Source organism: Procambarus clarkii, chromosome 93 (assembly GCF_040958095.1).
Source record: "Procambarus clarkii isolate CNS0578487 chromosome 93, FALCON_Pclarkii_2.0, whole genome shotgun sequence".
NCBI lineage: Eukaryota > Metazoa > Arthropoda > Malacostraca > Decapoda > Cambaridae > Procambarus > Procambarus clarkii.
This window is the reverse complement of record NC_091242.1, coordinates 792738-807331: the sequence shown is the minus strand read 5'-3', so window position 1 is coordinate 807331 and position 14594 is coordinate 792738. Positions and strand designations below refer to the sequence as shown.

Below are 14594 nucleotides of genomic sequence, written 5' to 3'. Positions count from 1 at the left end.
ATGTGCACACCAGTGGAAGGCTTTCTAATTCTTCAAACTAAACATTTAAGCAAATCTTTATATGAGGTGCAATGAAAATTTTCTCACCCTATAATAATCAATAATCAAGCACACACCTGAGGAAGGCAGTGGTGCTGTGCTAGTGAACTTCTGCAGTTGTTGCTTCCTTATTCCTACAAGAGAGAGTTCCTCCTCCGCAACCCTTCCCTCCTACTTGCGCATACTGAATTTGTAATGACACTTTCACTCATCAATTTTCAATCTGCAACATCTGTGTGTTGAAGCAGTATCCCAACCAATGAAGTCGATCCAAAATTTTGTTAGTGCTAGTTAAAAGCCCCAGCATGAGCAGTGATGCTGGTAAACACCAGAGAACATTAAATAAAACATTATAGGGCCTTTACAACGAAACAACTATATGTTGAATTTACATAATTTTTTCGTAAGTATTGTCACGAGTACACTATATTGAAAATGTCTTACTGTACTAGATTACTAGCTTTACATTAATATTTTATTTACATACTATACTGTAGTTAATCCCTTTTATTTAAGATTAATGGTTGTATTTTCGAGTGATAGCTCAACACACTGAGGCTTAAAATTTTATCAGTTTTTTTTTTTATAGAATAAAATCCATCCAATATCAGTGGCATGTACACACATTATAACCTTTAAATATTTATCATGGGAAAACAGATAGCACTTCACTTACATGTCACAGTATGGTGTAGGCATTAAATACTCCATGACAGCCTCACTCAACAGTAATTGCCTTTTGTGTATCCTGCATTTTACCATCATTGTAACCAATCAATGACAATCACACTGAGCAATATTTTGATTATCTTTGTACAACTTAAAAGAATAATTTCAGCCTTTTACCCTGGAAAAGTAAAAAATACAATGGAAAAGAAAATATCATTTCTTGCCCTATAGACAAAAAGTTTATTCCAAAATATATAACATGTCACAAATCCATTAACATGCCTTTTACAGTTGTTTGTATTTGATGAATTTTGTCCTTTTATGCAGAACTAAAACCCTTGCTTTTAATAAAATGTTCACATGAAATGTTACTGGGCATTTTGTATTAGCTGGCTCCGTGACCAGCTAATACTAATTAAAACAAAAAATCTAGCCCTCTGCATTGACAAGCTCCGGAAAGACACCACAGATCTCTTAGAACATCAATACAAAAAATACTTTAACACTATTCAATGTAGTTCATGATCACCTGATGATCCGTTATTATAATCAAGTACTGTACTGTATATTGATATTTAAATCTAGTTTCAGTACAGAGTTAAAAAAAATAATCTAAAAAATAATTAACTATATTTTACATTTCTTCAATAAATAAAAGCTTAAATTTTCACAAATGAAACAAAAATACACATCCGTGGGAACTATATAAATTTGGCAAATAACACTTGTGTACTATAACAGACAATAGAGAATGTGCATAAACAGTAATATTAAACAAACCTAAAAATGCCACTCTCAAAACAGGGCAATATTTGCATAAAAAGTGCAAGAATTTGAGCAGTTATTGATCAGTGTGGAGTATTATATGCACTAATATATTTAACAGTGTTCTCCAGAGACCCCTCATACTTTTCTTTCACACAACAAATTAAATATCTGACCAAAGCCCACTCAGTCATCATGAGGAAAAATGTCATGAACAGATGTTCAAGAACTCTGTTAATACTAATTCATTTCCTTTAGAAAATATTAATGTACAGACAGGTATATATACCTGTCTGTCTATTTTATATATTTTCAAAAAACATACTAATTTACAATAACATTATACCAATACTTAAATATTGAGCTTTGGGTTAATGCAAGCACTTTGCTTTATATTATTTACATACCTACCATTACCTGATAAAAAATTGTTTTTCTTTACCAAATCATCCAGATATTTATTTTGTCTGGGGATATTTCATTCAACACCTCTGAAAGATGTTCTAAAACCATTGTACATAAATTACACATTTCCAAAAAACATTAAAAGAAAATTAGAACACGACTAGGAATACTAATAAATTTGAAATACTATTTTCTACCTAATCAGCCTTTCTCTATCATATCTCTGCATTTAGCATAATCATCGGTACAATGATTTATCCAGGAAAACCAAACAAGTATGCAGCAAGTGGTACACACTCCACTCATTTTATGTGGTATACATTAATTGGGGGTGAAACTGAACAATCCAAAATAGCATTTGCCACTGAATATTCTATACAATGATAAAGGCAGGAGTAAGAAAGTCCATTATCATTCTGTATGCTGTGAGGATGCAAGTCCTCAAAGGCAAGGATGAATATTGTACAGTACAGCATGGCCAACGAACGTGCGTCGCCAATGTAAGTCGTCTGTGACGAAAGGAGGGAAAGACAACTGGGTTGGACATTGTGAAGATAAAAGGTCTATTTAGTCCAAGTTACAAAAACATGAACCTGACCATTTAATTATTTAATATCAAAATTTACAAATTTCTATAGCATAATTTTGAGATCATTCGAGCAAATATTCATGTACAAATGTGCTCAGCAATATACGTGCATCAACAACCGAAGATAAATCCAATCAAAAAGAGTTTTGGTAGTGTTGCATAATACACAAATTCTATAAAAATGTTGTCTACAAATTTCACGTGACCTCAATCAAGGGGACATTAAAAAATCCTTTCCCAAAAAAATTCTAATACTGTATACTTAAAAAAAAAATTATAAAAATTATGACTCAAATAGTTAATGAAAATTGTGTATTATGCTATTAGACTATGCAGTGTCCAATATAATTAATATCAATATGGGAAAGCATCCATGGTTTTATACAAAAACTATTGGCAAATTACTGTTATTAAATATTGAAAGACATTTTACCTTGAGTACACTAATAGTCATTAACTCAAAAAGAGGAGTTACAATATTGTTTATGAATTACATAACTTTAATTTAAATACATACTGTACTTTAACGTTACTGATCCATGTCCAGTGCTCAAGATAACAGAGAACGACATGAAGAACATAATCAGGCTCCTCTATATTCCAATATTCAATCAATGTTGACCACTTTAACTCTTGCTATCAGAGAAGCGAGAAAGTAATACTGTACTGTAAATTGAAACAAGTGAAAAATCAGATTAAATATTTACAGATTGATATATAATCGGTTTTGCCAATATTATATGCAACTTGTCGACAAAGGTCAGGACATTTGCGCTACACAAAGTTAAGTTAGCAGACTTTGATAGAAGGTCCCAAAGTGAAATTGCATTATGGAAGAAATGGAGTAATAAACACCAGGTAAACATGGTTTACATTGATTATGGTTTGTAAAAGTTATTTCTCCAATTCAAACAGCAGACAATGGATTTAATTTGGACAAAGATTACAGAGTATTAGTTGGTCTAGTTATAACTCGACATTTACTCCAATGTAGCTGAAGCATCTCTTTGAGGGACACTTGGCTCAGTTGCTGGTTCCGTATGTGGTACGTCCTTTTCAACAGTCGCTTCCTCGCCTACAGCTGCTTCAAGAGCCTGACGGGCTAATTGTTCCACAGCTTTGAATGGACTCTCACTGTCGTTAATCTGAAAATACAAGTGTCTATATAAAATATGTACTAACTGTACATATTTTAGTACATTAACTGTAGTTAATGTACTAACTACATATTTGCTCCATCACATTAGGATGATTAGGATTGTCACACCAAATAACTGAACAATTACTCCAGGACTGTTCTGGATTTATGCAATATATCCATAGAACTGGTATCAATAGGCTATACAAAAAGACCTATTTTAGATAAAAGTACAGTACCCCTATCCTGAAATGTCATGTTCATAAGGAACCTACTGTTGACAAAACAGTTATAAAATCAAAGATAGACCGAGCATTACCAGCCTTCAAAATCCTCTCAACAAAATGGAAAGCCTAGTTCATGTGTGAATCACAAATATTTTCTTGTTTACAAGTTCAAAGTTTACACTAGAAAAGAAGGTACAGCTACTGATATAACTTTTTATCCTAAGAGAATTCTAAGCAAGGTTTAACATTACGAAAATAAGGGCCATATTGTGTAATGAACCATTATAATTCCAGTATTTACCTACATGATATGCTAAGGTAGGTTAACGTAAGTCATGAATAACCAAGAGTAAAAAAGGTCTGCCTGCTTACAGAGATAAAAACGAAACCAAGGGCAAACTGCCAATGGATGAACAGCTAGATGAAGAGGAAAACATTGTCTTGTACCCAGCAAGACATGTGAAGTCAATATGTACACTGTCAACAGCAGAGGACAGAAAGACACAAAGCAGACATCAAATCAAAGCAAGAAAAAGGCTGTCAACAAATGAACTGTACACGTAAATTCTAAGTTTATTTTTGTGGTGTTAATAGGCTGGTACAATTATGTTCTGTATACCCTTTCAAGATGAAATTAACTGAATGGCACAAGACAATTTGGCAATTCATTCAAATAGCATTGGTACTCATGTTAAATATAAGATATTTTAGAGAACTGGTGACTGAAGGTTCCTTTAGACCCTAGTATAAAACAAAGTATGTTCGATAATACCAGTACCATGTGTACTCAAAAAGAAAGACAAGTGCTGGAGGAAGCTAACACCACATGTATATACCACTGGAAGAAATGCCCTTACAAACAACAAATGTAACTCCTTGCTTTGAAATAAATTACAAGAGAAATAAGGAAACTTTAAAGAACATAAAACTTCGAGATTATGTTAAACTCAGGAATTTCTTAAAATTTCATCTGGCAAGAAATAGAAGCAGCTAAATTTTATTAAAAGGACATTGCTTCTTGGCAGTTTGAGTTATCATGGATCTTTTAGAATTTAATGGAATGAAATTTAGGCTTATGGCCAAGTACTTGAAACGGAAGTAATTATCAAAATAAGGCACCAAGCCGAGAAGGCTACATAGCACCATCACTTGAAACAAAAGTTGAAGATTACTCACAGCCAGGATTATTTGGAGGCTGTTCTGTTCTTTAAATGTTTGTGACATAGAAAATGGTGTCTATTCTCAGTGTTGAATTGAGATAGCCTTGCCAGAGATCCCTGTCCTCGGTTATAATGGAACAATTTGCAAGGAGACTTGTTCAACTGGGGCTAAAAGCCTCTTGGAGCCTGGTAAATTAGCAGTGCCCAGTATGGATCTAGTACTAAGGAACAGGAGCAGCTACCAAGATGTTGCTCAGAAAAATCTGCAGTACTATGAAAACATGGCTTATACTGGGGGTACAATGCCCATTAACAAAGTACATTTTATGAACATGCACGTGTTATTTGTTTATAGCTAATAATGAGGCAATCTCAAGATACTACACATAACCAACAAAAATAGTTGTATGGAGCTGCATTGCTCAATTTCAATAGCAGCCATACCGTTTTTTATACAAGTGAAGTACTGTATTTAAAATCTTAATTGAATAGGATAAGGGGTTTGAAAAATTGATTAGAAATCTGTCAAAAGAAAAAACAAAAATACAACAGCCATAAACTATACCTACTGGGATACCTAAATAAGTAATATCTTGTCGTTCTTAACCCTGTGCGGAAAAGAATGTCGGCTCAACCTCTTAAACAATGCACTGATCAGATTACGTACCTGATAAAAGTAGAGGGCAACTGCAATGATGAGAATGACGATGAATAATTTAAGGAGGAAACGTAGCAACATTGATTTTTTGCTGGAGCTGTCACTGGTACCAGTACTCCTTTTTGTACTGTCACCTGCAGTTCTTGTTGCAAAGCCTTCAGTAAGATAACCACTGCAAAATAAATGTTTTATTTATTTAAAACTATTCTAGATGAATAAGTATCTAGACCTCCCCAAAAATCTTGACAACTCAAGGATTACCACTTGGCATTCACACAAAATTTATCTTCTTCAGGCAACTTCACATTAGGACTGAACTACCCAGCAAACCATCCAAGCCAAGGCAGTAAGTAGCTATAGGTTAACTAATTTTATTTTCAAAGTTCTGATACTCACAAGTCCAGCCTCAGGGCAGATTTGTCACACACTTTCTGCAGGCATTAGTAAAATAGCCTCTGTAAATTATCCAATTTTGTTCTGGAAATATTTCTTATATTTTGGTGGTAGAGGTTCTATGTCATGGGGAATCAACTTTGTGGTATAACTCCAAAATGAGAAGGCCATTAATAAATTTTGCATATTACACAACATAATTGACATAAATGATAATAGTCTAAGATGGACCTAATCAATTCCTATATTTCCAGATTTGTCAGTTGAGTGTTTAATTTTCAGTCACATTGTGAAATTGTTTGCATATTTTTTCATCTTGATATAAAGTAGTGTGAACTCTTGTGGAATAATGTGAACACGAGGATGACCGCAAAAGGAAAAACCAGACGCATATTTGCCAATTGATTGACAACACTCGAATTGTATATAACGTACATTTACGGTACGTTATTTACTACTACCGACATTGCAAAACCACATACAGTACTATACATATTTTTTAATTCTTGTATAATTATAAACTTGTGTGGATTGGCTGACTATGTGTATTAAAAGTAATGGAAATGAGGAATGTGGTGTGAAGGACAGGTAGTGGCAAGAGGCTGGTGCCACTCAAACACTTAACACTTATCCAACTGACAAGTATTTGTAAATTTTTAGATTTCCTACATTATTAAACACTGCACATTTTCCTCTTTCCTTTTATTTAGGGTGAGAGCTTGGATATGTGTAATTCATAGTGATTCCAATATAAACATAACATGGCTGGCAGCCATTTTCAGTGGCATGAGGAAGCCCATGATACACAGGTTTTAAAATTTAATGAAAAGATTTTTCACTTTATTTTAATGCAGTACTTTCTCCATTTTTATTTATTTTAGTATAGCACAAGACAGTTTGAACTGGTTTACAGTACTGTATTTCGATTAGTTTGTTATTCTTTCTTTTCTAATACAAGTGCATAATAGCGCTAACACCATCCAATCATACAAGGAACCACTATTTCCTGCGTATCCAGATACACTAGAAACACTGATAAATTCTTTCTAGTAATTTTGAGAAACTACATTAATAAGGATCCAGAAAAGTTCACACTCAACATATAGTATATACAATATAGATAAAGCAAAAATATAATCACACATACAAACATGTAATACCAATTACCGAGGTTTACTGTATTTAAATGGTGCATACAAAGTAAAAACCCACCTTCTGCCATTATTGACAAATTTTCGCACCGAATAACTCTCTGAAGAAGAAGTAACAGTGCGAATTGATCGACGTGGTGATGGGGTATGTCGATCAGGGTCATAGAGAACACTGGATTGGTTGCCTTCAGAACCTAAAAAAATTGAATTATATGACAACAGTAATAAAATTAACCAAATTAAAGTAACATAGTCTATTTAAAATTATTGTTATTTTAGTGATTCACTGTAATAATTTTACTTTGGAAATAGTTTACGCAAAATATATTTAACAGGACGGTACTATGCGGATATTCAGCACCATGGAATAAATTACATGGTAACACGCATACTAAGCCTCTGACCTACCCTCATCAATGTTGACCAGACCACACACTAGAAAGTGAAGGGACGACGACATTTTGGTCAGTCCTGGACCATTCTCAAGTCAATTGAGAATCAATCAACATCAATGTTTCAAGTCAAACTTGATTCATATACTGTACAGCAACACTACTGGTTGGAGGCACTTATTCTCTCATATTTATAATTAAGTCAATTCTATTTTATTGATATTAATTTACCATTTACAGAAAGAAAAATGTTTTAGAGCCCATATAATATGAATAGCATTAGACAGCTTTACCACCAACCACTTGTTTGATAGAGTACAGTATTAGCAATTGATACAGTATCTTCACATGGTTAGAAAACAAATGCCAGTTAATTGAATAGGGGTCTTGTAAGGATGGATGTCAGTGTGTTACAGATATCACTCCACACAGTGATTATAGTATTTAACTAAAAATTTTATCACCTAAATGTAAGGGGCATAACTAACCAAGCTCTTTTGGTGTTCAAACGGGAACTTGACAAACATTTCTAAAGGCTACCCGATAACTGGGCATATCATCCGTAAGGCTGCAAGCATCATTCTGGCTGGTTAACTAGACCACCAACAAGGAGATCTAGCCAGAGAATAGGCCTCCTGAGACCTAGGCAGGCACAAAAGCATGAATGGCAATCCATTTTGCCATTAGTGGAGTAATAGATCCAGAGTTCAATCTTCCTATCTTTTATCAGTTATCTGCACCATGAGCAAAAGTTACCTTGCCATGGTTCTGAGGCCTGGTCAGAGACCAGGCCTCCTGGTTGGTGGTCTGGCCTCCTGGTTGGTGGTCTGGTCTGCTTTAATCAAATGCTACACAGTACAGTACCTGTCAAACAAAACTAAATAAAATGGGAAAATAAATAGCACACAATAAAGTTAACCAATATTATACTACTTACTTGGAGACACAAGCAGACGTTTACGAATATCTGTATGGTCTGAAGGGGAGGCTGAAGTTGTAGTTATTTTTGTTGACTCCTGAACAAAAGAGGTGCGTTTTGCCACTGGTTTTTCTACTACCACCTCTGAAAGACAAAAACTTCACATGTGTGCTTCACCCAACATTTGGCAAGTTATCAACCAACTCATTCATCTGATAATTCAAGTAAGTCTGAAGATATGGACATATCCATATGCTGTTCACACACACACTGCTGAATCAGTTATTTGAGTGCACTAAAAATATATTATACCCTTTAATAGAATTAAGATTGATTTTTGGATTTAAAAATATTCACCTTCTTCACTACCCGAGTATTCGTCTTCATCAACTTCACCATTGAATGCAGGAGCGTCTGGCACGTAACCCCCCATCATGACAAACAACTTTTTTTGGTACACACTTCTAGTTGAATCTGTAAAATAACCAAAATTTTATTTGTAACTGAATTCTAGGAATGGTCCATCAAAAAAATTATCTAAATGCATAAAGAACAGTAGAAAATTTATGCCAGTGACATTAAATACAGCTTCTTAGTGAATAGAGACCAAAGGTATACTGTACTATCCCACTGCTTATACAGTACTGTACTTTGCCATAAAGCTCGAGTCAACGTTAAACAAAATTTAACGATTAACCGTTTCAAGACAGTACCTTGAACATGAGCCTATCCCATCACAGAATATCTGTATATTCAGTAAAAAATGAAACTATTTTCTGATGGCAAGATGCCGGCTGGGTAATTTCCAGAATGTCTAATACCCAGTACAGTACAGACCAAACAGTATAAAGTACTGTACATTAGGAGAATGGAGTGAATGAGGTCTTACACTCATTAACATCAAGAACAGAACATGTGCCAAGATGAGTGATATACAACTGCCTATCAACACAAAACACATGGTATGAGAATAGCTGTAAACACATCGGCGAATGTATTTGACACTGGCCCAGTTAAGTGCGGCAACTGTCACATGACAGGAGACGAGGTAGAGATGTCCTGGAATTGAAGGACATCAATTCCAAATTATTTGTGGCCTCCCACTGGGCTTCTGGAACAGTATTCAAATACAGTACTCGCAAAACATAAATCACATTCAGATAACCACATTATATTAGACAATCAACACACGATAATGACTGGACTTTGAGGTCAAGCAATCTCGATGTAACAGCTTCATGAATTAAGTTACCACCAGAAAACCCTAGCCATTCTATTAATTCTATGCATTTTATTAATAAAAATTTTTAAACAGAGAAGAGCAACAATTCAAACAATCATCCACCCTGAGGGAATAGCACAAATACCAACCAAATGAATTTATCATAGACTGCAATAAAGTTATTTTCTCAAATATATATTATATAAGGCAGGCTTATGAGTTGCTAGGTCTAGTGAAGGTGCTATATTATGTTGATTTGGGAGTGTTTACTAAACAGGCTGGAACCACATCTATAAGTTTCAAGTCATAGCTTCAAAGTTAGTGACAAATATATAAAATTCTGTATTCACTATTGCCATCAGGGATATCCCAAACTGGACTATATTTTGTATATACAGTACTGTAATGTACATACATTATTATAAACTCAATAAACCGTCATTTTAATTTACAAAATAAATAAATGCAAAGACGAGTTAATAAAGGAATAGTTTTTGCGTTTCTTTTCTTTTAAAATGTGTCTAATGGGAAAATAAAGCACTTGACAATAAAATATGAAACTAAGTCTCACCAACAATTGGTCCAACAACAGCTCCAAGATCTTTGAGTCTTGAGAACAGTTCATCATCATCAAGCTTTGTTATGTCAAAGCCATCAATCATCAGACTTGTTTCCAAAGACGACTGCAAAAGTAAAAAAAAGAAAACCAATTTAAATTATATTACTGTTCATACATACAGTTCAGTTCATGCATTATCAAGTTGCTCATTTTAAATGGGTTGAGGGAAGTTTCAGCCCAGAGAAAAAAAAGATAAATATGGTACAGTATAAGTGTATAACAAAACTTTATAGATAAATAATAAAAATCACACACCACAAACAATCTCAATATGCCAGCAGTCATATACAGCAGCACCCACTATTATACTTCACCCTGGTTCTGTGCAGTATTAATTATTGCATACAATACTGTACAGTACACAATGTACAAACATATTCACTCCATATAAATCACTCACCCAATCCTGGTCCCTCATCTTATCCCATGCACTGATACATGGGTCTAACTACTGACCCTCCCCAGGATGCAACCCCACAATAGCTATCTATTTACTGCTATGTAAACAGAAACATTAGGCGAGAAAACATGGCCAACCATTTCTGTCATGGTTGGGAATTAAACCTTGCTTGTAGAGAACAAAGCCAACGGTAAAGTCCTGCAATATATTTTTTCTAATTTGCTTATGACAACATTAATGTTTAAAAAGCTAAGGTACTGTACTTGCAAAACAATTTTTGGGGGGATGGGGAGAAGGGGTATGAAATAGTTAAGTAATTATCAAAACAAGGCACCAAGAAGACGAGACTACTGTATACAGAAAGTGATTGGAAGACGAGCACAGGTGCCACAGAAAGAGTCTACCATGACTGGAAAAATGCCTTGGGTATAACTCGGCACCTCAAAAGTATCGCAGAAGTGTAGACATTCTTTTTTCACCAGTTATTTCATGAATAAATTCTTGTAGAAAATACATACAAAATGTAAAATAATATTTTTACATCAAGACCATAAATGTTACACATTCACAACATGGTTCAGATACCAGTGTCATATCCAAATGCACACTATCTGTATATAGTGACCTGCATTTGTCAGAGTAAACAGAACTGATAACCCAACCTACACATATGAATGGAAAGTGAAGATGTTTCAGTCCATCCTGGATACTTATCCCAGTGTAGCAAAAAATAGAATTCAAAGTCATTGAGTAGAGTTCTCAGCAGTTTTATCAAAGAGCCCAGAATGCAATGCAATTACGGTATATCACATCTTGCACTGAGCAGATATAAAAAATACATTTTTATAGCTTGTAAGACAATTGGTTTAAGAGTAACCCTACTCATTCTTCAGGTAGGGTATAGCATAAATAATGAAACTATTCAACATCCAAATAGTACAATGCTCCATAGTCACTAAATTAGCCTTGGTGAACTTACAACAGGAGCTACGAGAACTGATCAACAAACCCTTTAATTATGGTCAGTACAGCATTTAGAATTATGACAATGTCGGACTACTGTACCTCCGGTGCGAGGTTGACGAATAATTCCCATTGTTTGCTTATCAAGGTCCCCCTAGGCCATCTACCGACCTTCCCCATAATGCCACAACAGTTACCAAACTCCTAGGTACCTATTAACAGCTAGGTGAACAGAGGCATTAGGTGTAAGGTTCCCCCTGAATCAAATACTGTACTGACTTTCCCCAATTTAACCCCTACAATACTTCTCTAGCCATTGATAAACACCATTAAGGTAATTAATGAGCCAAGGACTGTATCTTGTAGTTAAGGGTAGAAAGTTTAGTCACATAATTTAGGGTCCTGGTCATACAATCGGATTCATTCTTGACCCACAATCGAGAATTCCGGGTTCGACTCCTGGGCAAGACAAATGGTTGGGCGCATTTCCTATCACCTAATGCCTCCGTCTACCTAACAGTTGATAAGTACGCAAGTGTTAGTTAGCTTGTGGGGTTGCATCCTGTGCAGGGTTAGTAATTTGACCCTGGGGTCAACCTCAATGTAAGGGGGGGCAGCCTAACAATGACTATGTATATACTGGCTCTATGCCCCTAACACAATGAATTATCACTATAATGGGTTCAGGTGCTGGCCCCTATTAATCTTTAAGCCTAATCACTTTCATTTATGATCTAGTTCCATTTTTTTCCATTTAGTATATGTTCAAACCCCAGACCGCCAGCCGGGGCACGATGTACACAACAGGTTAACTTACACCTTAATATTTAAAAATCTGACTAAAGAAGCAGTAAGTCAATTGTGCAGAAATATTTTGTTCGCTGCTATTTGTTTTTATTCTGGAGAAGTATATACTGAGCATTACTCATTACCTCCGTTGTGAGGTGTGAGGGGCGGGGGGAAGGTGTGGGGTGGGGCGGGTCCTGCCTCATCCCACATGCTCACACTAACACCCATTATTCCCCCTCCCGGCTCACTGGGGCCTCCCCGCCACCAGCAACACCAACGCCTGGGTAGATGAGTGACATACCATGGTGTGAGGTGTGAGGGTCAGGTGAGAGGTGTGAGGTGTGAGGAGAGGTAGTGACGGCGTCCACCACAAGACTGAGGAGCGGCTGACTCACACCAACGGCCACCACCACCTCACCAGGCAACCTTCCCGCGCAAACCTTCACTCTCCTCTACTACACTCTTCACCTTCACCTCTCACCTCTACTCCTTACACCTCACTACCCTCACCCACTCCTCTTACATTATGGCTAACCTCATATTTTAAGTCGTTAATAGGCAAATCTTCATCATCTGAGGAAAAATCCCCCTTAGAATATTCAACTGGAGCAACATATTTTTCATAAAGTCGTTTGTATTCATGTTTTTTAGCGTTCGGTGACGGCAAGGGGACTCCGTGGGTTATTAGTTCACTTTTTAATTGTTCCTTGGTCAATTCAGACATGATTTGGGTTATAATAGTTTAGAGAGCGGTGGACTAAAGCCCCCACACCATGCACTTGCTATCAGCACTGTCCAAAGTTACTTTCAGTACGCTAGTACGGTGGCCCCCAGGAGGACAAAATAAGCGTAGAGATGATTGGTTGTAGAGTGAAGGTGGAGGCGGGCCAGCTACTGGCCCACCAACAGTAACCTCGCTCTCAACACTCTTATCCCCGCCCTCAACTCCTCTCTCCCCCATCAACCGCCACATTTAACACTGCCACGCACGTGTTACATCTTCAATCTCCACGCGAAAGATCTTCTAGCTCTAGTAAATGTGTCTGTGACACATTGTGAGGCAAGAGTGAACCTTATCCCCTCTAAGGGTCTCGCAGTCATGCAGAAAAAGCTTCCTATTATAAGACTATACATTAAGCCTCAGGACTGGTGTGTGTGCACTCTTCACTTACGTGTGTAGCAACAACAAATTATAAGTTATTGTGGGATGTATGGTATCTGGCAGGTGGACCATAGGCTCTCTGGGGTATTATTAGAGCAGTGTGCATGGGTCACCACAGACAATCAAGTTGGGAGAGTTACCTCCTCTACTGCAGGAGGTACTATAGAGCTACTGTATACCTAAGGACCATCGCACATATATTGACGTAATTACAAGTTGGTACTATTGAAGACCAAACCACACATCAGAAGATGGAGAAACGACGACGTTTCGGACCATTATCAAGTCTTATGTGTGTGACTTACGTTAAGGTTACCTTGAGATGATTTCGGGGCTCAGCGACCCCGCGGCCCGGTCGTCGACCAAGCCTCGTTTTGCAGAGACGAACCAAAACGTCGTCGTTTCTTCATCTTCTGATGTGTGGTTTGGTCATCATATCTTCAGCCACAGTATTGTGACTCATCGTCTGCATCGGTACTATTGAATTTGGACAAACCGGAAAAGAATAAAAGTAATAGAACACCAGAAATACATATCTCTTTGATATCCTCAGAATCAAACTAAATATGTGCAAACACTCCATGCAAATAGAAGGACCCATTCTTTGGAACTCTCTCTCTGACGAATTAAAAAATTGTCCAACTTATGCCCTATTAAAAAATAAAACCAAAAAGTACCTAATTTCATCCTCATAGTTTCCTACTTAGTGATTCAACTCACACTATTTTGTACTAACTACTTCCTCAATATTAGTACTTAAGTAACAACTTTTATCTCATATTTTTAATTATCATAGTAATGAAAATATTCATATTTTGCATGTATAAGAGATGAAACAGACTGCCATAAGCTAGATCGGTGTATTAAACGCTCTTGATGACGTCAATAAGGAGGCGGGGCTTTTAACATATACATTCCTGTGATTGGTTGCTGC

The 14594-nt window shown here is 36.2% G+C and overlaps 1 protein-coding gene across 2 annotated transcripts; it reads right to left on the bottom strand.

Annotated features, from left to right (window-relative positions):
• Nucleotides 1-924: 924 nt before the first annotated feature.
• Nucleotides 925-13370, bottom strand: LOC138359874 (lamina-associated polypeptide 2, isoforms beta/delta/epsilon/gamma-like). Of its 2 annotated transcripts, none has more exons than XM_069319636.1 (7): nt 13034-13370; nt 10299-10410; nt 8863-8979; nt 8524-8649; nt 7256-7388; nt 5660-5822; nt 925-3612 (listed from the first exon to the last, which is right to left on the bottom strand). In XM_069319636.1, the coding sequence occupies exons 1-7, from the start codon at nt 13220-13222 to the stop codon at nt 3448-3450; spliced, it is 1005 nt and encodes a 334-aa protein (XP_069175737.1). In that variant the 5' UTR covers nt 13223-13370; the 3' UTR covers nt 925-3447. The 2 variants fall into 2 exon arrangements, with proteins under 2 accessions (XP_069175737.1, XP_069175738.1); XM_069319637.1 differs by lacking the exon at nt 13034-13370 and adding an exon at nt 12800-12942.
• Between the last annotated feature and the right edge of the window lie 1224 nt (nt 13371-14594).